General features: G+C 39.2%; 1 protein-coding gene across 1 annotated transcript in view; it reads left to right on the top strand.

Annotated features, from left to right (window-relative positions):
• AOPEP (aminopeptidase O (putative)) overlaps window positions 1-24,764 on the top strand; it is a 202,357-nt gene that overhangs the window by 155,809 nt on the left and 21,784 nt on the right. Inside the window, 1 exon segment of the mRNA XM_035893902.1 lies at window positions 21,132-21,248. Coding sequence (XP_035749795.1) covers window positions 21,132-21,248 — 117 coding nt within the window.

The raw sequence follows: 24,764 nt of genomic DNA, 5'->3' as shown, positions 1-24,764 counted from the left end.
GCAGGAATGGCATGCAAAGAGGAATGACCCTCTGAACTGAGTTCTTCATCTAATTAGACATCCCTCAAACTACAATTTTGTCTGTCTTAATTAATTGTCTTCATTTGCTTGCCAGTATCTATCTTTCCTTTTGAAAGGGACAGTGGAAGAAAAGTCCTAGAGTTCAGAAACTCCAGAGTCAGGTGTGTTGATTTTCTAATTGACTTGATGGAGTCCTCCATGTGATTATGGAAGAGCTGAATGGAAGAATTGCCTTTATTTAAAAACTGTTTTGCAAGTCTCTGAAAAACAATGTGAGTCTTCAGTCTGTGCTTCATAGACTATTTTTGATCATAGTTTTTGTCCTGCCCGTTGTTACTAACCAAAATGATGTCTTCCCTGCACAGGATGAATTATCAACCACAACTTTTTAAATTAAAAAGTACTTCTGGACTGAAAGTTTATGGAATAATAATAAAAAATAATAAATTATAATAAATGTAGTAGCAGCAGTAGTAGTAGTAACTATAGAACAAGAAAGCAGACAATAGTGGGAAATCAGATCCCATCAGACTCCTCAATGTTGGGGTGCATTAATGACAGAGTCTCATCAGTGTGGAGAATATGCCAGAGATTTTCTTGCAGCTGGTAATTTAGCATGCATGAGGATCTGAATTCTGCTTTTCAGTCTCTAGGCAATCTGTACAAGTCTAAAAACTGAATGTAATGGGATAACAGTGTAATAGTATAAATCCCTTGTGTAATCGTAGCTAAAGCAAACAAATTTTCAGCATAACCTGGCTGTGTAGCAAATGTGGTTGTTGAACTAGGAACTCCAGTTGTGAGCCACTGGATACTTCATCTTTCTGTAACAGTGCTCAGGAACAGCTAAATTAATTTAAGCTTCCTGAGTGGAAACAAAATCATGCTTAAATCAGATTAGCAGGAGCTGGCAATGAGAGTTCCTATTGCAAATGTCTATTGCGAACAGACATTTATCTGAAATTACTGTTTCAAAGAGAGATTTTTTCCTAAATTGTATTTAGCTCCCTTGAATAGTGTCACACTGAGAGCACTGCCGTCCGAAGGATTGTGTCCACGGAACAGATGCATCATGGACAGGAGCCGTGCCGACTGCTGACACACTCTGATACACTGAACCGCAAGGACCACCTACAAGGAGAGAGGGTGTAATTCAATTTCCATGCTCATTCAGTCCCCACGTCCATCAAGGCTGCCAGTTGTGAGGGCAGCTTTTGTAATACAGATGGGTTTTTTTAGTAGGGGCTGAACTGAGGCAACTAAGCTCATTTCATCTAGCTACCTTCTGTTTTGTTTTGTTTTTCATGTTGCATTTCTTCAGAAAGGAAGTTTATATAGAAAAGAGTATTTAAGCTCCACTGTAAATGTTTAAGCCTCTCTTTTCCATTTGGTAAATCTTTTTTGCATACACAACCATATGCCAAAAGTACACTAATCCTTTTACAAAGTTGGAAGTACACAGACACTGTGGACATATCTCGGAAGCCAAGATTCCCACAGCTTACAAGGGGCTCGTCAATGTCTAAATCTGATTTAGCTCCTAATTCCAAAAAGGAATAGTACAAAAATTGGAGAAAAAGATCCCATTCTGCAACTACTGTACAAGCAAAAACATTGGCAATATGGCTGTGTAAAGGTGTCAGGATTGGCTTCACAATACGTGTATAAATAAAATACCCTAATTTTCTCACACAATGAATGATTATAATGATACATTGCATTCTGGTTTTATAACTGAGATGTAAATTGTAAGGCTTCCATCCAGGGCCTTTCAAAGTCCCTGTTTTCACTGTTTGTTCGTGCAAATCTGGCTATTTCCAGTTGCAAAAGCCAAGACTTAGCATTTGTCTATTTGCCTACATGGCCACAAATTGTTTTTTTAAAGTATTTAGAGACATGTAAAGTCAATTTACTAGAAGTTTTTGGACAGATCTCCTGTGACCAAAGCATATGTCAGAAAATGCCTTGATAATGCATGCTGCTTTTGCATTAGTGATGTGCTTTCTTTGTTTAGAGTCTATAGTAGCTTCCTGCTAGTTTCTAAGAACCTTCTCTATTATGAGTTGGAAAATACACCTGTACTGAATTTCATAGTTTTCTAAGTGTATTGGTTAGCATGTTTATAGTGCTCTGTGCACACACATAATTTTGAAACTTTTTTCCCCTGTATTAAATTAATTGAATCCATATCAGTATATATGCTGTCCCTAAATAAGAATGGACACACTGTGCAGATGCCCTCAATAATAAAAGCCGTGAACAAGGTGGTTAGGATTATGTTATGTGTTGACTTCAACTTCTGCTCGATTTGAGCAAGGCTGTTGCCTGCAGCACTTTGTTTTATGCTATGCTCTTTAATGTTTACATGTTTCAGCGTTGCGCTGAAAGTTTAAAGCTAACCAAACAATATAAAATGTCAAAATAAATTTAAATTATCATAGCGTGTGTGTCTGTTAAAGTGATTACTCAGGAGGTGCTGTGTGCCCCACCCTACAATCCTTATGCAGATGAGTTTCACTGAAATCTGTGGGAATTCTGTCTCAACAAGTACTGCTGCAAGACCATGTTTGTTATGTCTTAAGTGCTTAACATATAAATCTGATGCAAAGCAGTTGGAGCTCAGATTCCCTAGTTTCTAAAAAGTGTGTGCAAGTCTCTTTTTGAGCATTAGACAACCCACGTAGCATAACTTAAAATTTTAAGTGACTGTTAATGTCCACTACGCAAACTTTTTTGATTTTAATATTGTCAGAAATAACTTCGTTGTGTCCTCTTTTTTTGTTATTTTTGTTTCTTTAACACTGTTGTTGCAAGATGGTTCTCTGAGGCCCTCTTCAAAAGTTTTAGCCTTAAGTCAGTTCAAGCAGATCTGTCAGCATTCGTGAACTGTTGCAAGTATCCATTCAACGCATTTTTAAAACACTGTCTTGCTTGATCTTAAAGGGTTTGTATGAAATTTATATTTTTCCCAATAACAGCATATTATTCTATGCACACCTGTCAGAAAAATGGTGCAAAACTATATCTGCGCTTTACATCAGGAGGTACTAATTTGCTCTGCAAAGCACAGTTTTATTTGCAAGTTGTGATGAAAGCGCAAATTTGCAAAAAATATGCATGACAACAGTAACTTCTCTCATGGCTCCATTCAAGTTTTAATAAAATCTGTATCTAAAAATGTGATGCAGATTAGATTTTTCATATATTTGCTGATTTGCATAACTGGGGAAAATTGATTTATAGTTACTCACAGTAGGACTTTTCTCACAGTAGCAGTGTATGGGGCACATGCAACTAATTTTAAATATATGGCCAAGCTCTCTTGTGCTAAAGTGCCTGTGATATTTATGTAATACGTTTATTGAAGTGTCACATTATATAATTTAATTATGAAAATGTATGTGGTAAGTTAATATAGCTGGAAAATGAACATAAAATTTAATATGGAAAAATGCAGATCCTTGATTTGAGCCTGTCGTCTCCATGCTTGACTTTCCTTCTAGTATTTTTTTCTTTTTACTTTTCATTGAACAGTAATAACTTCAGTTAGGACTACTTCTTTCTGCCTTTCATAATAAGGTTCTTCAAGCACAGCTTTGAGCATTGCTTCAAATATAAGCTAACTGTGGAGTACTGAAGATACTTTGTATGAGAACTATAAGTATGTGGATTTTTCACAGTAACTGCACAAAATACAACAGTTTTTACTTCCATTTATGGCCATTTAATTACTTTTATATTTGCTTTGTGTTAAAACTTAGAAATGAAAATGGTAGAAAAAGAGTAACAGCAAAGTGCAGTTTGACAAAATCCTTCTGTAGATGCTAGGTAGCGTCATGCAGCGCGCAATTATTCTGCCTTTAACTGTGTATTACTGAATTTAGTTGTTTCGGCCACAAATAGCAAAAATATATTTGTAGTGTCTCCCGATTTCCATGTGTGTTTGGCTGCCCCCCTTACACAAACACCACCACTGAAAGCCTTTAGATGAGCTCTGGAGGGTTGTACAGAAGTAGCTTAGAAATGGCTTTTGAAAACATAGTAGAAATATATTCTGCACCTGAAGTGCCAAGTGACAGCACATCCTCTGTGTCCTTGTGCGTGCACAAGTAGCCACGTCCTGGCCACCGTTTGTTTTGTAGTGTTTCAGCTCAGCCCTCGCCTCCACATGCCGTGTTCTGGCGATGGTCTCCCCGGGGAAGTGCACAATCCTAATCAAGTGTCAGATACAGAAAATGTGGGAAAAAATGAAGCAACACAGAGTTTCAACTTCAGTTATATTGAAATACTGGAAAAAAATATGGGGGCTTTGAAAAGTGGTGAAAGGGTGGAATGTGTAAAGTCTCTGTGGGAAGAAAATGTCATCCTATCAATGGATTTTTTTTTTTGCAGTTTTCTTGCCTTCTGTTGAATCTCATAATACAAGCATGCTTCTTTGTTCCCCTCTATTCCCTGTCAAACCCCTCTCTTTCGATTGAGCAAAGTATGCTCCTTTTCCTTTTTGTTCTTTAAACACTCAACTTGAAATCTAGTCTGCTTCAAAATGTTAGTTAAAAATATGTAAGCCCCCCCTGCTTTGTCACGGTGCCAGATTTTGTAAGTTTACAATCCAGTTCCCTGGAGAGGGTTTTTAAAAATTATTATTGGTTTGAGTTTTTTTTTCCTCTTCCCTGTTGCTCTGTGAATAATTAAAAAGGAAAAAAAAAAACTGGAGAAACTGACTGTCTGGAGGAAACATGTAAGATGTCAAACATCAAGTACGTATTCAAAAAATAGAGGAAAATCCAATCACCAAGAACTGAAAACCCCCAAGGTACATATAAGAAGTAAAAAAAGAGAAAAAGAAAGATGTTAGTGTAATGGATCTCACATTTTTTTCCCTTACAGATAACCTGCAACCCATTTTTAAAAAACAGACAACAATATTTGATTTACTGCTCTAAATAGTAGCAGGTACAAGTGGAAAGGGGGAGAGGCATTCAAGAAATAACTGGCTAAAAGCCAGCAGTATGTTTTCCCATGATTTTGAGGTCTCAGCAGCCTGACTGACCAGCTTCTATCCTGTCTTTTGCAATTTTACATATGCAAAGTCTAAATTAAACTAATCCCTTTTGCTGTCTGACCCTGCAATTTAGAGCCATGCTATGATATGCAGCATGTACATGTATCACCACAGTACCACTGGCCTACACAGAGAGCACTTACTGGTGGAATTGAAAACCTGAGCTTTAAACAATCAATCATCAATCAATCAATCAATAAATAAATAAAGGAGGTATTGTATACATTGAGAGGCACTTAATTTGGTTTCCTTATTGTATGCAGCGAATGTTGTCATTTGCAGGGTTGCTAATCATAAGTCAGTAATTTTCAGTGTTCAGGCAAGCAAGCTCCAATTGCCTTGGCAATATAAATTTAGCCACGTAAATGCTGAGAAAAAGCCTGTCACGACAGTTTGGGGGTTTGTCTTCCTCAGCTCCCCGGCATTACTTTTCAAGTCAGCTCAAACTGTACAGTCAAGGATCCCAAGGGGACTGAAAAAAGGGAAAACATGTTTTCCAGAGAAAACCAGTCCTCAGCACCGTGTGGAACTTGGGCGGCTTTGTGAAAAATTGTGTGCGGTTATATCTCATGTATTTGTTGTCTCTCCTGTCCTTTCCCTTGAGATACCTGTCAGAAAGGTACGGTTCCTTATTATTTTGCTCCATGCAGATACATTCAGAACTAACCAGCACTGTAAACACTTTGTTTCTATTTGGACAAACTGGTTTTTGACCACAAAGGTTAATACAGAAGGGCAGTGTGTAATGGAAAGGCTGCTTATTTACACTGGCTTTGTTAATGATACAGACCTGCTGAAACGCCGTTACTTTATTTGCTTACTCCAGCCAGACTCCCTATCAGCTGAGACTGGCATTGTGAAATCATGCAGACCAGCACTTACAATTTACTGTAAGCATGCTAATGATATTGTATTTATAACTAACAGAAACTACAGTTTCAATAGGCTGTCACTTTTTCCTTTTACTGCTTTTATTTGCATTAAAATTGCATATAAAATAAGGTGCAGTTATTCTGAAGATTAATAAATACGTGCTGCCCTTGGCATGTCTCAGTGCACCTCCTTGGCACTTTGGCTATTAAAGTAAAAGGATATGGTTTTTGCTTGTATTTCCTTGAAGTCAGTGCATTAGCGCCTGAAATTAAACAGAACTCGTAGCGAATGGGTGCTCTCATCTTGTTACAGAAAGCAAGAGGATAACATTTCTTCTTCTGTTTTTGTCTTTTAGAAGTTCATATATGTTCAGGGCAGATGAAAAAGGGCTTTACTTTATGACATGGAATTGTAAGAGATGTCAAAACTAGTTTGATGTTGTTTAAATGCCAAAATTAAAAATTCTAATTAATGCAATTATTAGATGAGAGATAATGTTCCCAGAAGAGCATTGAATAAAAAGGGCTACAGTACGGAAAAGGAGGAGGGAAGGAAAGACATGGAATATGATCACTGAGAGCAATATGTAATTGCAAGGGTGGAGCATGTCCAAGACTGGATTGTGATTGGATTTAGATTAAGAAGAGCTTCTGTACTTTGTTTGAAGAGGAGATGAATATTATAGAGGCACCACAGTAAAGGTATAATCAGGTTAAAGGACTTTGTGCTCTCGCCAACTGAGTGGAACTGAAGTTGCATTTTCAGTAAGTATACCCTTGTCTTTTGGCCTTTTCACAATAATACTGCATTTCTTTCATCATGTGCCTAACCAATTCTTGGAGCAATTCAGCTGTTACTCGTTATGGTGCTTGTTTTGAATATCAGTGAAATTCGTTTCGTATCACCTTGTGGCCTCTATTGCCCATTTGCATTTGGTAGTGGTGAGGAACTTAGATTTATGAAATCACTTTTTTTAGGGGTGTTTATGAAAGAAAATTGTGGTCTGGCATGGAGTTCGATCATAACGTCAAAACAGTAATACTCATGTGAGAGTGTTTTACCTGCCAGCACCAGCTGGTGTCTGTTCCGTGGCTTCAGAGCTATATGAAATACAGGCGACTTCTTCAGGAACAGTTTACAGGGGAAAAACCCAGATCTAATACCCATGCAATCAGTTTACTACGTCGGTTTGAATGGTTTTTGAATGTTAAAATTTTTTTCAGTGGTGAAATCTAAAGCTGTTTAACATGGTTTTCTGTCTTTAAAGTGGATCTTCTGGCTTCTCTGGAATTTAGACAAAGATAATTGGCAAAATGAAGATAGATACACTGATTCATAGCTAAGCTGATCGCAGGCAGGAGTTTGCCCTCTTAACCATCTATGGTTGAAAATAACTATAAGATTGCCAGAAAAGTAGAAGAGAAACAGGAGATCTCGGTATGTAGTGCCTGCTTTGTGTGGGCCACTAAAACGTACGCGCTGTGGTTGTGAGGTCCTGCATTTCCAGAAGTGCTTGTGTGCTTTCAGTTCCCAGCTTCCTAGGACTTGTGAGTATGTATACATCTGAAAGCGCTGCAGCAGCTTCCCTGGCTGAAGCCAGTGGTGCACAGAAACTGCTTTAAAAGCTGACATGCTGTTGTAGATGAGATGTCTGTGTTTAAGAATAAGGGGGTAGTAAGAGGAGTTTAGATTTCGAAGAACATGTTGTTCATTTCGGTGTATTTTCAGACCAGGCTGGCTAAGGTTGTGTACAAATTAATGCATTCATTCTATTCTGCAGATAATATACAGCACATAATAGAAATTGCTCTATGAGCCTGTATAACAGAATACAGAATCCTCATGTTTTGAGCTAATTTGAAAAAACAATAACCGTATTGTCGCTGCAAAATTCTACAGTGTGACTTTGCTATTCATGTATTAAACCCTGTAATGTCCTTTTAAAAGGGACACTTGTGAGGGCCTGATGCTGTAAACTTGTAAGCATGTTGTAGGCTGCTGTTCTTTCCAGTGGAGGTACTTGTGCACACAATGTTAATTACACCTAAGTGTTTGCAGGGTTGTGCCCATAAACTGCGGTTGTCTTGGGGTTTTGATGGGGTAGGTGATGATGTGGCCGGGATTTTGAGAGATGTATTCAGCGGATTGCTTTTAAACGTGGGGGGAAAAACCACACAGCAAACTAAATCTCTACTTTGAAAGAAAAGGAAAAAAGTGCTATTGATTTCTTTTATGTTATTTAAGATGGCCCATGGAAAATATTTACTCCTTAAAGTAGCCATAGCTATTCACCGTTTGTTACCATAGGTGCACTAATTTCAAAGAACTACAGATGTCATTAGACATATCCTAGAGTAACCGATTGTTAAGTTTTCATTTCTAAAAAAGTAGGAGTTTGGTGATAGACACTTGTCTTAAATCAGTAAACTGCCTTGAACGTTTTATCTGGAATAATAACAGTGCAAGTAATCAAATCTCTTACAGACTGAGAACTTTTATGCCAAGTTTTTTGCTGGGGGGAATTTTTATAGTGAGGTTATAAACAACCAGTTTATAATGGAAATTTCAGGTCCATTTTAGCCACAGGAGCATACACACACCTGAAGTGAAACTTCTAAACATTGATTTCACTAGACAGAAAGAGCTGATGGAGTGGGCACTTGCCTTTGCTTCTTAAGAGCAGGATCCATACTAAGCAGATATTTTGCTTGTACTGCAGAGCAGGTTGCAATGCAGTGTTCAAACTTAAATTAGGTTTAAATGGTCATGTTACCAAGATTTTTTTTCAGTTAGTTGTGGGATTGCACTGTCTAAACTTTTCATGTAAAGAACTTTGTTCTGTCACGGCGCACAGTGCTAGGTTCTTGTTAAAGCTGACTTTAAGTCAACTGGTTCCATTAGTAGATAAGATTATGAATTACTGTTGCAGTACTGTACTTAAATTAGTGGTTATCCAGCCATTTATATATAAATAATACTTTACTGCTGCACAGTCAGCCCACTCCTCCCTGGCATTATCTGCCTGATTGTTTTCACATTTAACTTCAGTGATTAAGTGCTGGTCTTGTTCTCCTTATGGGAGTAAATAAATACCCTCTTGAAGTTAGTGGGAGCTCTCCTTCCATGAGGAGTGTGGAATGAGGCCATAGGACAGCAGATTTTCTACATATCTTGCCTAGAGATCAATATTTTTTCCTCTCCCTCCGTTCCTGAAGCAGGAGAAGTTAAGTAGCCTGCAGCCTTAGAAATAAATAAATAAGTAAATGCTGTTTTGTAGAGGACAGGCAGTGATTTGCTTGATGCCTGCTTACCAGAAGTCCTACTGCAGCCCATAGTGGTTCCTCCAGGTCCATGTAAAAAGGTTCAAGTTAAGGAGGATATGAAATGTCCGGAGTGGAACCCAAAAGTGCACAGGTCAGGAGTGGGGTATGGTGCGGTCTCTGCCTTACAGATGTTAGGTACTTTTGCTAAAGGGAAAATAGTCTGGAAATGAATGGCAGTAAATTGAATCACTTCTCTGCACGTTTACAGAATAAAAATAAACAACAACTTGAGAGCGGAGCTTTTGGGTTAGGATTTATTTTTATTTTTCTGCAACCACTGCTTTACCCTTTGCTTCCTCAGTCGTTTGTAAAGCATTGGAAATTTTCAAGTATCTTTAAAAATGAAGGTTGTAGTGAATGACTGATGGAAAACAATGTAGAAAATCTCTGTTGGAAAACAAAGAACCTAGAACCCTCTTCCATTGGGTGGGTAGGAAATTAAGGTCTTCTAAGCAACTAATTGAATCTACCTTACAGATATATAAAAAACCCAAAACCCAGCAACAACATTTTTAAATATTATGGGACTTGCTTTTAAAAAAGTGGTTTGGAAAGAGGTAAAAACTTCTCAGTGAGTTACTGTGTGAGCATATCTTTGTATGCTTATGTGCCTATACGAATATTACAAATGAGCATAATAAATTACATTTATCCCTATTTTATAAGGAACTTAATATAATTTAAGCCTCTAATTTTACCCCAGCTGTGAGAGTGAATTTATAAGAGAGTTGGTGCCTTAAATGTTATGTATTTTGTTCATACCCCTTCATCACCCCAGTAGTTGCTTAATATGTCTGAAATATTTTTATCTGTTTCTGTCATTGGCATTGTCATAAAACCAGCATACATTTCTATAATCACAAGAAAGCATCAAATTTTGGGTTTTTTGGAGAGAGCTCTTCAAAAGCTCTTGCTTTGATATAATTCTATTAAATTGAATAGAGTTGTTCCCACACGAGTCTGTGGTTACGAGTCAAGAAATCATTATCTGGATCTAAAAGTAATTATTAATGTTGTCTATATGTGGAAGTACTGGTCAGTACATGTGATAAAATAACTCCTGCTCCCTTTTAAAAATTCACCTATCTTCCTTGGCGTTACAGAAAGTCTCATCTGAGAAACATGAACAGAATGTACCACTTTTTTGCTTACCATGTTTTATCTGGTAATTACTTCTGAAAACATTAGTATTTCAACTGACTTCTAGGGTTTGGTTTGCTGTTTGTTTGTTTGTTTGTTTAAGAAGTCCGGCTCCTACACATACAAATCCTGTCTCAAGCCACTCAGTTTCTTGCACCCCTTCAAGCTAAAAACCTGTAAGTCAAGTTGCAGTTTGGAAAAGTTCATGTCCAGCAAGTTTCAGCTTGGATTTATTTTTATGGTTAGTTTTAATGCTCCTGCATAGGAGTTTGAAAGAGACGGTCTGGCAGCTAGGTCCTTGCTAATAACTGTAGCTCTCTTTAAATAGCACTGGGCATAATAAGGGTGTCATGCAACACTCATCCACTTGTCCTCAGATCTTTTAAAGGCTTGATTTTTTTTTTCCCTAATGGTAATTGTCTTTCACAACAGTTTTAAATAAAATCTTATCCATGTTTTTTAAATCAAGAATAAAAAGTAATGGGATATGGTTGTTCTGTTCCATACCACACTCATCACCGTAGAATCTGAGTAGCTTCCACAAGTGCATTAAGCAATGAACTAACATCTGTCATGCATTGTTTATTGTCTCATCCTGTCCCCCTGGAGAGAGCTGTGTGCAGTGGAGTGTTTTGTTTCAGAAACGGTTTCTTGGGAGGGAGAAAGTGTTGCTGCTTTTTTTTTCCTTCCTGCCCCTCCCCCCCAAAGTACATGCCCCTATGTATTTGCACTAGAGCAGGCAAAACTGAGAAACTTGCCATGCATCTGGAATGGAAGGTGGTGGTGCTTGTGACCAGCCCTTAGTCTGCAGTGCCAAGTTTTAGATCAACCCATTAAAAAGTCCAGGATCCCTTTCAGGAAGTCTGCATGCTTTGAGTGGAGAATTGTGGAATGGAGGTAGAGCCCAGCTGCTGCCTGTGATCCTCGGTCAGCAGTTGGAGGTGACCTTCTCAGTATCACTGGTGCAGGCCACAGCGGCTGTGTTGGAGGGGCTTCTGGTGGGAACTGGTGTAGAAACTAGAAGACCAATATGACAGGCGTGTGGAAACCTGTGTTGCTAGAGTTGCAGCACAGTGTTCAGTAACAGTTATCTTCCAAAGTGCCAAAGGCTTCATTTTGAGACACTGAGGTAATTGGGCTGAGATGTAACAGCGGCTGTGGAACTGGATCACTTTAGCCATGATGAAAAAGTTCTTCCAGACAACTGGAGATTTTTAGTCATGGCCCTTGTGAGATCTTAGTTTAAAAAAAAAAAAGAATCCGAGAAGCCGATGGTAGTGGGTTGGCATCTCTGCATCTTCGGTCAATGGAGACTGTTTCATGACTGCAAACTCTACGTACTGCTCTACTAAGTTCCCAGCATCACCTACATAGTCTTAGGTTTAGATCTCATCTGTTACAGTACATCTATAGTAAGGTCATCTGTGATTTAGTCTTGCTTGGAGGTACATGTGTTTCTCTGAAACTTGAGTCCACTCAATCTAGCTGACTGCATTCTTAACAAATTAAAAAAAAAAAAAAAAACCCACAAAAAACCCAGAACCCCCTAGTGAAGGATCAAATGGATGTGGTGTGTTGGAAAAACAGTTGTGAGTATGCACAGGCTGCGTTGGACACACAGTGCATTGGAGCCAGATTTCAGGTCAGAAAAAAAAAATGTGCTAGCTGAGGTCTGGAAGTGCAGTTGATCTACAAATGTTAAAAGACAACTGACATAATTGTACATTAAATCACTCATCACCCGTTGTTCTGAAATCAAAAGGGTAGAAAAGAGTTGATTCTTGTGGATTCCAGGAGCGTCAAGTGATGGAAGTACAGTTTCCCATCTGTGCTTTAGTCCTTTCCATCAGGAAGGTTTGTGACATTGTTCATCCTTTATGATGAACATTGGCCAGCCCTCCCTGGTGAAGCAGTGTCATATCCTGCAGCCATGAGCTAAGTGGAATTGATATGACTTTCTTCAGCAGCAGCCAGGCTGATGAAAGGTTAGAGAAGAAGGAAAGAAAGTTCTCATCTCTCTTCTTCTTCAGGTTCTTTCTCTGAATGATGTTGGCTGTTTGGGGCAGATATAATACCTTTGTGATTGACTTACCAGAAAGCATCTTGTTCTGGTGAACAAGTCATGGTGTCCCCAAGACCTGACCATGCCCAAAGAGAGTTGAGAAACTCTCAGTGAATTTCCATGATCCCTGAAGATCTTAATCCCAGTTGAACTCTGAGCATCGACTGGGTCCTGCATTGGTAGGCATAGGTAGAGCAAATTTCTGTTCCAGAAATTTCCATGTATATGCTAATTTCTCAAGGAAAAAGAAGATACTTCTTCAAGCTAGTCCTTGCTCAGTTCTGTTGCACGGATTTTGGACTGAAGAGGTAGCTTAACTGCCCAGGGTAGTTCCTAGATTTGTCACTTTCAGTGCTGGGTGATGAGGTTATTTGGCCAGTAATTTGCAACAAAGCAAAGCTTAGAAAAATCAGTTAATTTTCTTTGGCTCTCTGGTCTTTGTCCCTCTTTCTTCTTCTAGTATATACAGTCAGAAAAATAAAGGAAATCTGTCTGAGAATGCTCTCAGTGATGTTTGTGGCTAGCATACAGTGGTTCTTCAACTCTTCATTTCAGAGTTAGTAGACTGACCACTGAAACAAGTGGCTTTCAGTGTCTCCTGTAGCCTGCAAATTTCTTTTAATGTCTCAGATGACACTCACTGGTCTGTTTTCAGAGGATCTAGATGATGGTCATTCAAGGTGAGATGGTTTATATTGCCATTGATCTCAGTGTCAGAGCATAGCTTGGAGCATCTGAGACCTAGAGTGTTTTGGGTGGAGAAATAAGGAGGCAAATACTCCCACTTCAGCATCCGCTACCACGTGGGTATGAAATCTGTCCACCAATTGTTAACTAAGACTTGTTGATACTCTGTATGAATCCTTTAACTTATAATAGTCTAAGAGTCTGGAAAATAAAACCAGAGTTCTCCTTGGCTTTGTTTTTTTGTAGTTAGCTGAACAGTTTGCTGAGTCTGAAGTGCTTCTGTTGGGTCTGCTGTTAGATGAGAAGGTGGTCTTAGTGCCAGCTGCTTTCATGTGGTTGGAGAGCACTGACTGCAGGGCTGATCACTGCTCAAGTGCTGGGGACTTCCGAGATTGAGTGAAGGGTAACTGAAGATCTTGCTCTTGCCAGCTTCAACTTTAGTTTGTGTCAGAGCAATGATGTCTGTTCCCAGTGTGTCTAAGTAATGATCCTGTGGAGTATGATTTCAGATGTGGAATCTGGTTTCTCGTGTCTGCTTTTCTCTTGCCATGGCCACTTCATCTGAAGTGAGGAGCAGCACATGCTGGAAGCACACCTATTAAGTGTCAGAGATGATAATCTGCATTGAATAAACAATGTGTAGCCTACTGTGCTTAAAAGGGAATTACTATGCTCACGGGTAAAGTTATGGTGAAACATTTCTTTGAGAAAACTAGGGTTGAGGGAAAGCACTGTGTAACTTGACTGAACCTGCCGTGGAAGCCACCTGGTTTTCATTTTGCTGGCTCAGAGGTATGTTAGATCATAAAGGTTTAATCATCTTTGACATTTCAGTGCATTTATATTAGATTGCAGATGCTGAATTTCTGCGTAAGTGGATCTTCTCTCCATTAAGTAAATTATGGGAAAATATTTTGTACTGGTAGCAATGGCTGGCCATTTTAAAAACATTACTGGTAGCGTGTAACCACAGACAGAGAACATGAAGTAGCTTTAAACTTTCATTTATGCTGTGGATTTCCACATTGAAAGTCGATTAAAATATTGATAAAATTAAATCCTTACACTCTTATGTTAGTGTTGTAACATATATACCCACAGTTTCCATGTCTACTTTTGCTTCATCCTACCCTACAAATATTTTTTCAGTGTTAAGAAAACCAAATGCGAAGTTTGATGCATAAGTACCGAACAGTTTGGTGCGAGTAACATGATGTGATTTTTACAATGATTTGTACAGTGTCAACATTGTATTTAAATGCAAGAGGACAAAAAAACTGTAAGAATATGACAAAATTTAATCACATATGTAGTCCCAAACGCCTTCCCCAGTTGGGTGTCTATAACATTTAGGGAAGTATGGCATTGCAAACATTACTTGACAAATCAGTGTTTATTTAGGACAGGTTTTGAGGACAGCATCTCAAAGCAGCAGCCCTGTTTTGTAAAGTGCATGCCCATCAGCAACTCCACTTTCAAAAATGCTGAATACGTTGCTCAGAAAAAGTTTCCCAAATTTGTTGCTTCGGGGACACATTAGTGTTGTACATATCAGGTTGTTATAAATACAATCAAACACATGCACAAAACCTTTGTGAACCCTCCAGAAGCCCACCTTAAATTGTAGCTGTGTCATAACATTTATTGCTTGCACATCAACAGTTGCACTCTGCTTACTGCTATTTTTGTCCTTGCATTTGAAAAGGAGCATTAAAAATCAATGGAGATCAGGCTGTTTGACTGTGTGCATACTTAAGTTTCTGCAGTTCTTTGGGATTTGTGTCCTTCATCGAGCAATGTTTTCGAATGTGTGGCCAGAATAAATCAAACCTTTATATTTGAGGAGGTAGTGGCCTTAAAACGATCTCTGACATAGATGATCCGCTTCCAAAAATAAGAAATCCTTAATTTTGATGTTATAAAGAGGAAAGTAACTGGGAACTAAATGCAAGTGCAGTTGTTTATTAAATAAATTGCTCTTGCTGACATTTTTATCTCCTACTAATATGAAGCAAGTGGTACCTGGCGTAAATGTCCCAGAAACAGTATTTTGAAGTGTAACGCAAATGAAATGCTGAGGAACTTGTTGTGACCACTACTTCTTGCAGTAAGACTTTTTGAAGTAAAGTTCTTAGGCATTTCTTCTCCATGGTAAAACCCCAGTACAATTCCTGGGGTTTTCTTTTTAAAATAGATAGTAAAAAATGAGTGCCAAGCACAGAGAGAACACGTCTGAGCAGAGACTGAGAAAATCGGACACAATGGGAAGACATTTCATAGTACTGTAGCTCATAGGTAGAGGAGAATGCGTTACCGAGAGAGGCATTTATTTTGCTTTTAAATATCCATATAGAGTTAAACAGAACAGTCTGCTTCACTACACACTTCTGAAATTTTGTCAGCCTCTGGCATAGATGGGTTTTATTTTGCGAAGCAGTTCAAAGCATATTTTTGTCAGCTGCAGATTACTTTTTTTTTCCTGCATATTAATCAAACTGCAGACTAGTTCTTTCAGAGTTAGACTCTCTTAAGTAGTGTATCGCGCTATGCTAGTTAACAGCTGTTAGCGTGGACATTTTTATTGAATTCATATGTTACTTGATATGAGTATATTTTAGCCTCTGAAGGGGAAAAAAAGAAAAAAAACCGCCTTGTTTTTATTTAAAAGAAGTCACTGTGCAGATGAAAACGGCATCTGAAGAATATTGTTTGAGGTAAACAGTGAAAAAATCTATCTAAAAATGTTGTTGAGTAAATAGTGTGTTCTTGAATTTTCAAGCTAACAATTTTCTGTGCAGTTTGAGGATGGGGGGGATTTGTTCTACAAAGGTTTTTTTGTTTAATTGAAGCCTGCAGAAAACAGCCCTCAAGGCAAATTGTCTGTGTGGAGAGTTTAGAACGTGAGATTCATTCGGGGATTTGTTTGATCAGTTCAGAATATAGGCGCAGAGATAGCCTAGCGCTATAAATCCCGTCTCCTGGACTAGTAGCAGTGCTTTCTTATCTGCAATTAATGAGGAAATTCTGTCTGAAGGGAACCATTCACTATTGAACTCTGAGGTGGAGTTTTTCCCTTTCTTTCCTAAGAGAGGGGTGGGAAGGAATTCGGTTTGACTTTGGAAAATCTTGTAAAAATGTAAATGAAAAGACATTTCATGGTTTGGAGTGGAGGACAGGGGAGAGGGACGAGACTACCTTCTCCTGAAGAAATATATCGTGCCTTAGAAACGTTAACTTTTCTGTCTGATTTTCAAAGGTCAAATTGATTTAATTCTGTTTTGGGCCTTGTTTGTGTTGTATTTCAGCCAGCATTTTCCAGCGCACAGTAGTGACTTCTTTTTTCCTTCCCCCCCTGTTTTTGCTCAGTGTAAACAGTTCCTTGCTGTGGTTACACAGACAAATATAGCAGAGAACGTTTTTCTGGGAGAAGAGTCTCCCCATGCATTTCTTAACCATTTTTGGGAAGAATTGATCTATCTGTACACGCTCGAGAGGGAGGCGGTAACTGTAAATTGATGTGACATCATATATATTACTACCATTGATCTGCTTTTAGACTAGAGCCAGGATAAAAGGAAATGGCATCAGGGAGGAAGTATGCTCGTTTAGGCACAGATCCCAGTGTGATAATGGAATAATAATAGAAATCACGCCACTGTCAATTGGTTGCTGCATTAGTCTGAGGCACATTTCCCCTCCGAGGAGGCTTTCAATGACTTCATTCAAGTGCAGGCAGGAGCAAATGGGATATTCAGCATACCAGCTGTACTACTTTAGTGATTTGTGTCCTGGCTTAGGGGTGCAGTGCAAGCGCTGGTGCTGTGGATGCTCAAGTAGATATATCTGTGTCGCATTTCATGGCTGTGAAAGGTCAGTAGTCGAATGTTTCAGTGGCGTTTTTTTTTTTTTTTTCCCAGTATAAAGGGTGAATCTGGCATTTATTACATTTGTTAATGTAGGAATTGATAAATACTCTCCTTCGTGTGGGTGGTCTTCTGGGATGTGGGGTCTATGACCTCTGTAGCTGCCATACCAGATCTTTGAAGGGGCAAGATTTGTTTTCTTTGTGCTTTTTACAGGTTAGGGGTAGGATTCAGAAAACTCAGAGTTTTGTTCCAAGATTATTTGTAGAAACCCTTTCAATGTTGTGAGATATTCTTATAGCACAGCATAATGGCTTAAGTGTCTTGTGTGAATAAAATATAAATATGCTTTTCTTAGTTCCCAGATATTTAGTATACATTGAATCTCAGCCCCAGTAAGCTGCTTCAGGAATAGCCCAAGTTGTATTTTCAATTTGGTTACATTTTCTTCAATTCTTTCACCCTGCCTTCTTCATATGCAGACCTAGTTTTGACACTCCCTAGCATTTGCAGTCTTGATTTTAGAGGTAACAGCCTAATTATCCAGACTTTAAAAACACCACATCAGGTAATACAGGGGAAGCAGGGGATGAATGGCTTTTTAGTGGGAGGGCAAAGTGAACTTTTTGAAAAGGCTGAAGAGTTGCAGGGGCGGTTGTGCAGTCTTAAGGGCAAGGTGACGTATACAGTGCTGGGGTACAGCTTTATAGTGGGGATGATGTTTCATTATATGGGACATGACAGAAAACCTCTGGTGTGCTTGATCACAACATATTAATTTATTCCCCCTTTGTAGTGTCAGTACTCATGACTGGGGGAGGAGGAACCCTGGGAAAAGTAGTATGATTTCCATGCAGCAGGCATAGGTTGGGACAGGAGCTATCTACTTTACAGTATAAATAGATGCTGTTGCAGCAATCAGTGCCATAATGAAAACTATTTCTTGATACTCACCACATTTCCTGATTGAAAGGATCTATTTTAATAGTTGCATTTATTTGAGCATTCTGATTGAGCATGCTCCAATACAGTTCAGACAGTGATTTTTATATATCTATCTATGTATGTGTATATATACATATATATTTTTTTTGCTAACAAGAAGACTGAAATTTTGTGTTTGCGGTTTTATGGTTCTTTTCTGAGTGTTTTCCCTGTGGAGATACACATTGACACAGTGAAGTTTATCCTGCTGTATTTTGCTGTAGCTGCATCATGTGGGGTTTTTTTATGTATGTTAGATATTCAATATACATTCACAGAATATGAGAATATGACTTGTTGTAAAGGAAAATGGCTTTACAATACTTGATAAGAAATCTACTTTTTGTTTTCTCCAGCGTTTACGTTTTGGTAGCGAGGGCCCCTTTGTATTAAGCAGAAGGCAAGTAAGTGGAACATTGACAGCACGTACCCCAGACAATTCTCATGGTGTGAAAGATGAGAAGTAACAGGTGGGCGGGACAAATGAGGATGGTGGTGGGGAAGATGAAAAATAATGGAGTGGGGGTCTTCTGACTGAAAATTCGAGTGCAATTTTATGAAGTTCATTTGTAACAGTTAAAAAGCTGCTTTGGAGATAGTGGTACTCCTATTGCTGTGTTTGGGGAAAAGCAGATTTCTAAACCCCTGAAGGAGTTTTGTAGCAGCCTCTGTTGTGAAACTTTGGCCAAGCTTTCTGCCTCTTTGCTTAGGATAGGCTTTTCTCTTGGGCAGTCTCTTTTATTAGAAGGAAAGGGTAAGAAATGAAAGAGAATGTTCTTCCTTCTATTTTGTGTTGGATGTTGTGGGAGAACAACATGTAATAGCTGCGCCCACTAGTGCTACTTTGGTAACAGGTCTGTCAGCATTTCTTCGGCTGGTGTCCCCACCCTCTCCGTTCACTAGGCTCCTTCCTACCTTGCGCTTTAATTAAACAGTGAGCTGGAAACTGGTGTGTAAAGTCTCGTTTTGGACAGCTGGAACGTGGGGAAATAATAGAAGCCCTGGTCTCAGGTTTTTCTTCTCTGCAGTCTCAAATCTAAACTAATAAGAGTTTAGCCTGTAGTTCTGAAAACTCTTCACCCATAATGCAGTGCCAGGCAGAGGTAAATTAAGGACGTGGCTGTTGCTCTGCTGCTTTTGTTGGCTTTGCTGAGATCCTGTAATGTTATCTTAAACAATAGCTTTCTGTGGGTGAATCTGTATAGCAGTTATACTGGAGATGGGAAATAGTACTTGGAGCTGTTCTGTACCTAGGTATTCAAGCAGCTGTTCTACAGTTTCTACAAATTAAGCATTGCTGTGCTGTCCTTGTAGTTAGCAGAGAAAGCCTGCTAAATCAGAAGTTACCTTTCTGTGCGTGGTGTTCTGCAACACTTCAGATTTTGCTGGTGTTCAGAATGAATTCAGTTTCCAAGCAGGGCTGCTTCCCAGAAGGCTCCCCTGTTTTATTTTTTTGGAGTGTGTCGCCATCCCCCACGCAGCTGCTGTTGGACTGCACAATAAACATTCAAGTTGGCATTTTAGCAGTTGCCCTGAAATTGAAATATTCAATATTTTTAAATGTCTGACTATTTTTAACAACTTCATTTTGCTGGCAGGCTTTGGTATCACTGAAAAAATGTTCCAGTAAGGGCCGGTAAGATGTGAGTTTTTTTCAGTCTCCAAGAATACAACTTTAATGATAAAAAACTGGAAGGAAGTCAAAATGTAAAGAAACCAAAGTATTAAAATCCCGAAGATCTCTTCTCCTCTTTTATTCTGATTTAGTTACTAATACTAAATTATGTCAGACTAAAAGGGAAGAAAATGTCGTGTTGCTTAATTAGTGGCTAACAGCGATATTTTACAGATTAAGACTTATCAGAAGATCCCTGGTATCTTCATGGACATGCTGTCAAGAGATCGGTGCTCCAGACTTGTTCAGTCCACATACAGAGCACTGGCTGTGGGGTGTGTTGTTGGAAGAAGCATTTCCTATAGCCCACCTCATTTTGTATCTGCTTAGGGCATTGATGCAGCAGAGGGGGACCTGGGCAGCAAAGGCAGGAGCAGAGGATCACCAAATGTGATAAAAGCTGGAAGTAGTGTTAAAGTAACAATATATCTTTTTGCATTAATCTGTCTGGAGAACATCAGAAGTGAGCAATGCCAGTTTCTTTCTGTGTGCAAAAGCTTAAATTCACATTCTTCCTCCCTTCCCCCTTTGTCTTTTGGTGCCCTGCAACTATGAATAGTGGGGTAGGCTTTGGGGCATGTAACAAACTTCTGACTGATCACCCTGAACCCTCAGTCTCTAGTAGATGTTTCCTGGCAGCTGGTGTAATTTCTTTCTGAGCTTTGTTTGAATTATTTATTTGTTCATCCAACAAGCCTATTAAACAGAGCACTTAAGCACTTGATACATCGGACTTCTTGTGCTTTTTCTTTTGAGGTTACATTAGGTTCGACTTGAAAATGATAGGTTCTGGGGTCAGGCGACTAACTACTAGATATCTATACATGCATAGATAGTGCCACAAACATAGCATTCATGCATCTTCACTGTGTAATAATGGATGGCTTGTGACTTATTGCACTAGAATATGCCTCAAAATGTGTCATTACAACAAGTTTTCTGGGTCACTTATTTTGTCATGTTTCTTTATTCGCTTAAGAATATTGTGCAATTGCTCATATAACAGGTAAAAACGCCACTCTTAACAATTATGCATTCATATGTCTGCTTGATTCCTGAAATTATGCACTGTAAATTATCTTTTTTTATTCCTTCCAAGCCCAAGCAAAATGAAATTACTTAGCATATGTATTCCATAAAAATCTTACTTAATAAGCTATGGTTATGTTTCAAAAAGATAAGCATGGTTTAGAGCTGCTCTGACTATAGTAATGAAAACTGTAGAAAATGAGTCTTAATTGGGCCCTAGCACAAAGTCTTTCAGAACACAGATCCATAAACCCTGAGGTTTTTCAGAAACCAGCTAGAAGTTCTCATCATATTTCAAGCATGTGCTGGAAATACACGGGTTATCACAATCTTGTCCTCTTTGGTTTGTTTCCATTTAATTTCTCAGTCAGTAGAGATCTTTATTCACACATGGCATTTCTTTTCGTCTTAGCTTCTCCCTGACCAGCTGGTCTTACTTCTGGAGTTTCTCCTGGAGGAGAAGACATTGTGTCCTAGAACACTGCAGTGCTTAGAGAAAACATACCGGCTCCGGGAGCAAGATGCTGAGGTAATTCACTTTAAAAAAAAATATCTCCCTAACACATGCCATTGTATTGTGGACAAGGAGTGATAGTGTTCTGCAAGGTTCTGGGCTTACTCAAGTTCTTTTTCCCATGTCTAAATCTGAAATTGGATATTCTTCACTCCAGTATTGTTGCATCTTCAAATGCCTTGATTACTCAGTATTTCTGTGTGGTTTGTGAGAGCCGAGGTGTGTTTGCATACTGTGGTAGTAGGAGACAGTGCAGCCTGGATGTCATCACTATCGTACACATACCTCGGGCAGCACATTTGGTCAAGTGTTAAATTTCTTACTATGTCACAGTGACTCTTTATTAGAGCTGGGCTCATTTCAGTTGTGTGTATTGTCTCTGAATCCAATCACAATTGTTATGGTCTAAAATTGTTCTTCCCCATGGTCAGCCCATGTTGTTCCTCTCTGGGTGCTCCAAAGTCTCATGCAGGATTTAGAACAGCTTGCTTTCCAGAGACACTACAGTATGTTCTGGTTTTGGGCATGAGTTTAAGGGGGAATCAGTTCCTTCAGTTGCTTCTAGTAAGTGGAGGGATATTAACAGTCCCCAAGGAAAACACTGTTTTGTATGATATTGTAAATGTGCCTTCCCCATCATAGGCACATACGAGGCTAGCACCCCTGCTTTAAAGACCTTAATGTCTCTGGGGGGCAAACCAGCAAATCCTTATTGGCACACGCAGCACAGACTATTTTGTAGACTCCCATGGATTTCTCAAGCTGGGAGAGTTGTGACAATTAAGGCAGCAGAAGTTGTGGCTGAAAGCACCCTTGCAATGAGTCATTGTTTCGAGTACATAGTATTCAGGAGGGGAGGCAAGAAGATGGAATCAGTCATGAAAATAAAGGATGTGTAGACATATATAAACAAGGATTAGTCATGAAGTAGCATATGATCAGACTAATGCGCAATGAGGGAGCACAGGAAACTTAACATGACATTTGACTCTTGTTTAATTAAAAACTACTGTGAAGGCTGCAGAAAGTCAGTGTGCATGACTTACCTTATTATAATTGGAAGTTTATGGCAATAATTAAAATTTAAGGAGAAATCAAAATCTCTCTTGTTAGTCTTATGCTGAAGTTGCCGGGTGGATGTTTGTAAACAGTTGGGAACCCAAACCTTAACGTAAAGATCCATCGAACAGAGGTCAAGCTTTTTCTCAAGAGGAAATGGACAGCATTTTGCCTTGCCATTTACTGCACCTTTTTACTTTTTTGTTGATACAGGTTTCCAAATGCCAGATTTGCTCTTAATTAGTATTTGAATGAACATTTCTATTTATAGGTATTAGAATATATTTTAATCACATCTGAATACCAGTGAAATGTCAGGGATTCTGTAATGGGAAGAGGAATTAATAGGGAGATAGATCAAAGCACTAGCTGTGATCTTGCTGCTTCATGCCTGTGGATTGTAAGCACCAGGCCACAAGCTTTGGTTTCTCAGTTTTTTCTTTTTTCTCCACTTTCCTGCTTTCTTTCTTCCTTGCAGTGTCATATAAAAGTACACAAGGTATCCGTCAGAATTTTTTCTTTGGAAAAAATAAAACCCCACAAAATTACAGCCTCACTGAAAGCAGCATAACCTCCATTTTATTTTACAAGGTGAAACCAAGGGCTTAGCAGACGTTGGGAAGTACAACTAAGATAACATTACCATTAGCATTTTAGCAGAAGCCAGGCAGCTATGGTCCTTTAAAGGGAACGTGAGCTTACATGCCCTCACGTACCTGAGGGAAGGACTTTTCTTTCTCCAGCACAGGGGATTTTTCTTGTTGTGACCCAGGGACAAGGAACCACAGTTCAAGCCTGTAGCTAAGCTGTTCTTGTCTAGAGCTAATTTGTGAAAACATTAATCAGCTACAGTGATCCTGTTCTGTTACTAGAGTTCAAATGTTCTCATTAACTAAACATCAGAAATGGATAATTAAAAATACAAGCATGAAAAATTGCAGGCAGGCCAATAAGAAAACTGTCAACATCAGAGGTTTTATTCAGGGATTTTTGTAAGTTACGTTGTCAGCTGTGTTCCATCCAGCAGCAGGAAGTTAAGAAATAAGAACTTGTTGTCTTATTTTTGACAAGTAGTGTTTAAAGTCACATTAATCTTCCAGTAGGGATTAGCAGTGATATGGCCAGTAGTACATGAGAGCGGTACTCAAAGAAGTACGATTTTTTTGTATTTTAAACAAAGTTTGGTCTTAAAAATTGTACATAAGATGATGTCTGCACACTCTGGAATTGGAAGGCTTTCCCTGTGTGTATTGTAAGTAGCTAAAATGCCTTCTTACAGCATCAGAGAGAATGTAGAGAGTAGCACATATCTGAGCTGCTGAGTACTTTTGCCAGGGCAAGAATTTTCCACACATTGTAGTACTTATGTGGGAAAAGTAAAGGATTTGGGTAATCTCACCTCATTGGATAAGTGTGTTGGGAGGAGTAAAGGGGACAGTTGCCTGGTGGATTTTACTGTTGGGATGAAATCAGTAGAGAACCAACCCCCTGGCTCTGCCTGTTGTGAAGGACCCAAATGTTCTGTATGGACACTTCAGTCCTGTAGCACGCTAGCATTGAAGCACCACATCGAAGCTGGCACTGGGAAAGCACTGGGAAAAAGATGCCCAAGGTTGCTTGAGCCTGGTTGACTGGAGATGGGATATGTGTGCCTTGGGCTTGTTTTGTCTTTGAGTTAGTTTACAGTTCACTCATCGAGAACTAACCAAGTTTCACAAATGCTGCAAGAGAGCTTGTTATTGGGGTGCATTTTGTCCTACAGAAGTACAGCATGGGAAGTCCTGCTTCATGTTTCTTCAAGCTTCTATATTTGAGTTTCTGAAGCATCTTTATTTTAACTTTAAAGTTCAGTGCACTTCTTGTAAAACAGCATGCACCTGGCGGTGTCTGCACTTGCCCACATTGGCATTCAGGTCTGTCCTCAGTCAGTGAAGGTTGCCAACAGCACTGTTTGATAATCCTGACCACTTGTTAACCGTGCGCACGTCCAATCTTGCCAACGTAAGGGCGCACCTTACTTCAGAAAGGAGAGGAGGGGTTGCAGCAGGTTATCTGCCTTGTTTTGATTCCTTTGAAGCAGCCAGGAGAGGAGAGAGGTGTGAGTCAGCCTTTGCCTGGAATTTAGCTCTTGATATCTCTTCAAGGAGTGCTCAAGCTGTGTCCTTCCCGGGATCTCCTCAGTGACTCTGCATAGGTCCTGTCCCCCCTCTGATGAGGTGTCCCTACAGATAGGTAACTTTAGAGGAGGGTAGGAAGTCAGTGGTAGCATCTCCCTTCTAAGACAGACATTGATTTGAATGCTTCAGCTAAAAAAGTATCAGAGCCTAGGTAACATTTTTCTGATTTGTAATGCATAACACATCTCTGATAGCAAAGCCACAAGAGCCAGAAGTGTGATACCAATGGCTTAATCACATTTCAAACTTGTCTGCCCCCAGTCTTGCAACTCCCTCCTGTTTTTTTTCAGTCCAC

This window comes from Egretta garzetta, unplaced genomic scaffold (genome assembly GCF_000687185.1).
Source record: "Egretta garzetta isolate BGI_Z169 unplaced genomic scaffold, ASM68718v1 scaffold310, whole genome shotgun sequence".
Classification (NCBI taxonomy): Eukaryota; Metazoa; Chordata; class Aves; order Pelecaniformes; family Ardeidae; genus Egretta; species Egretta garzetta.
Note: the sequence above shows the minus strand (reverse complement) of the source record. Positions and strands in the feature narration are given on the sequence as shown.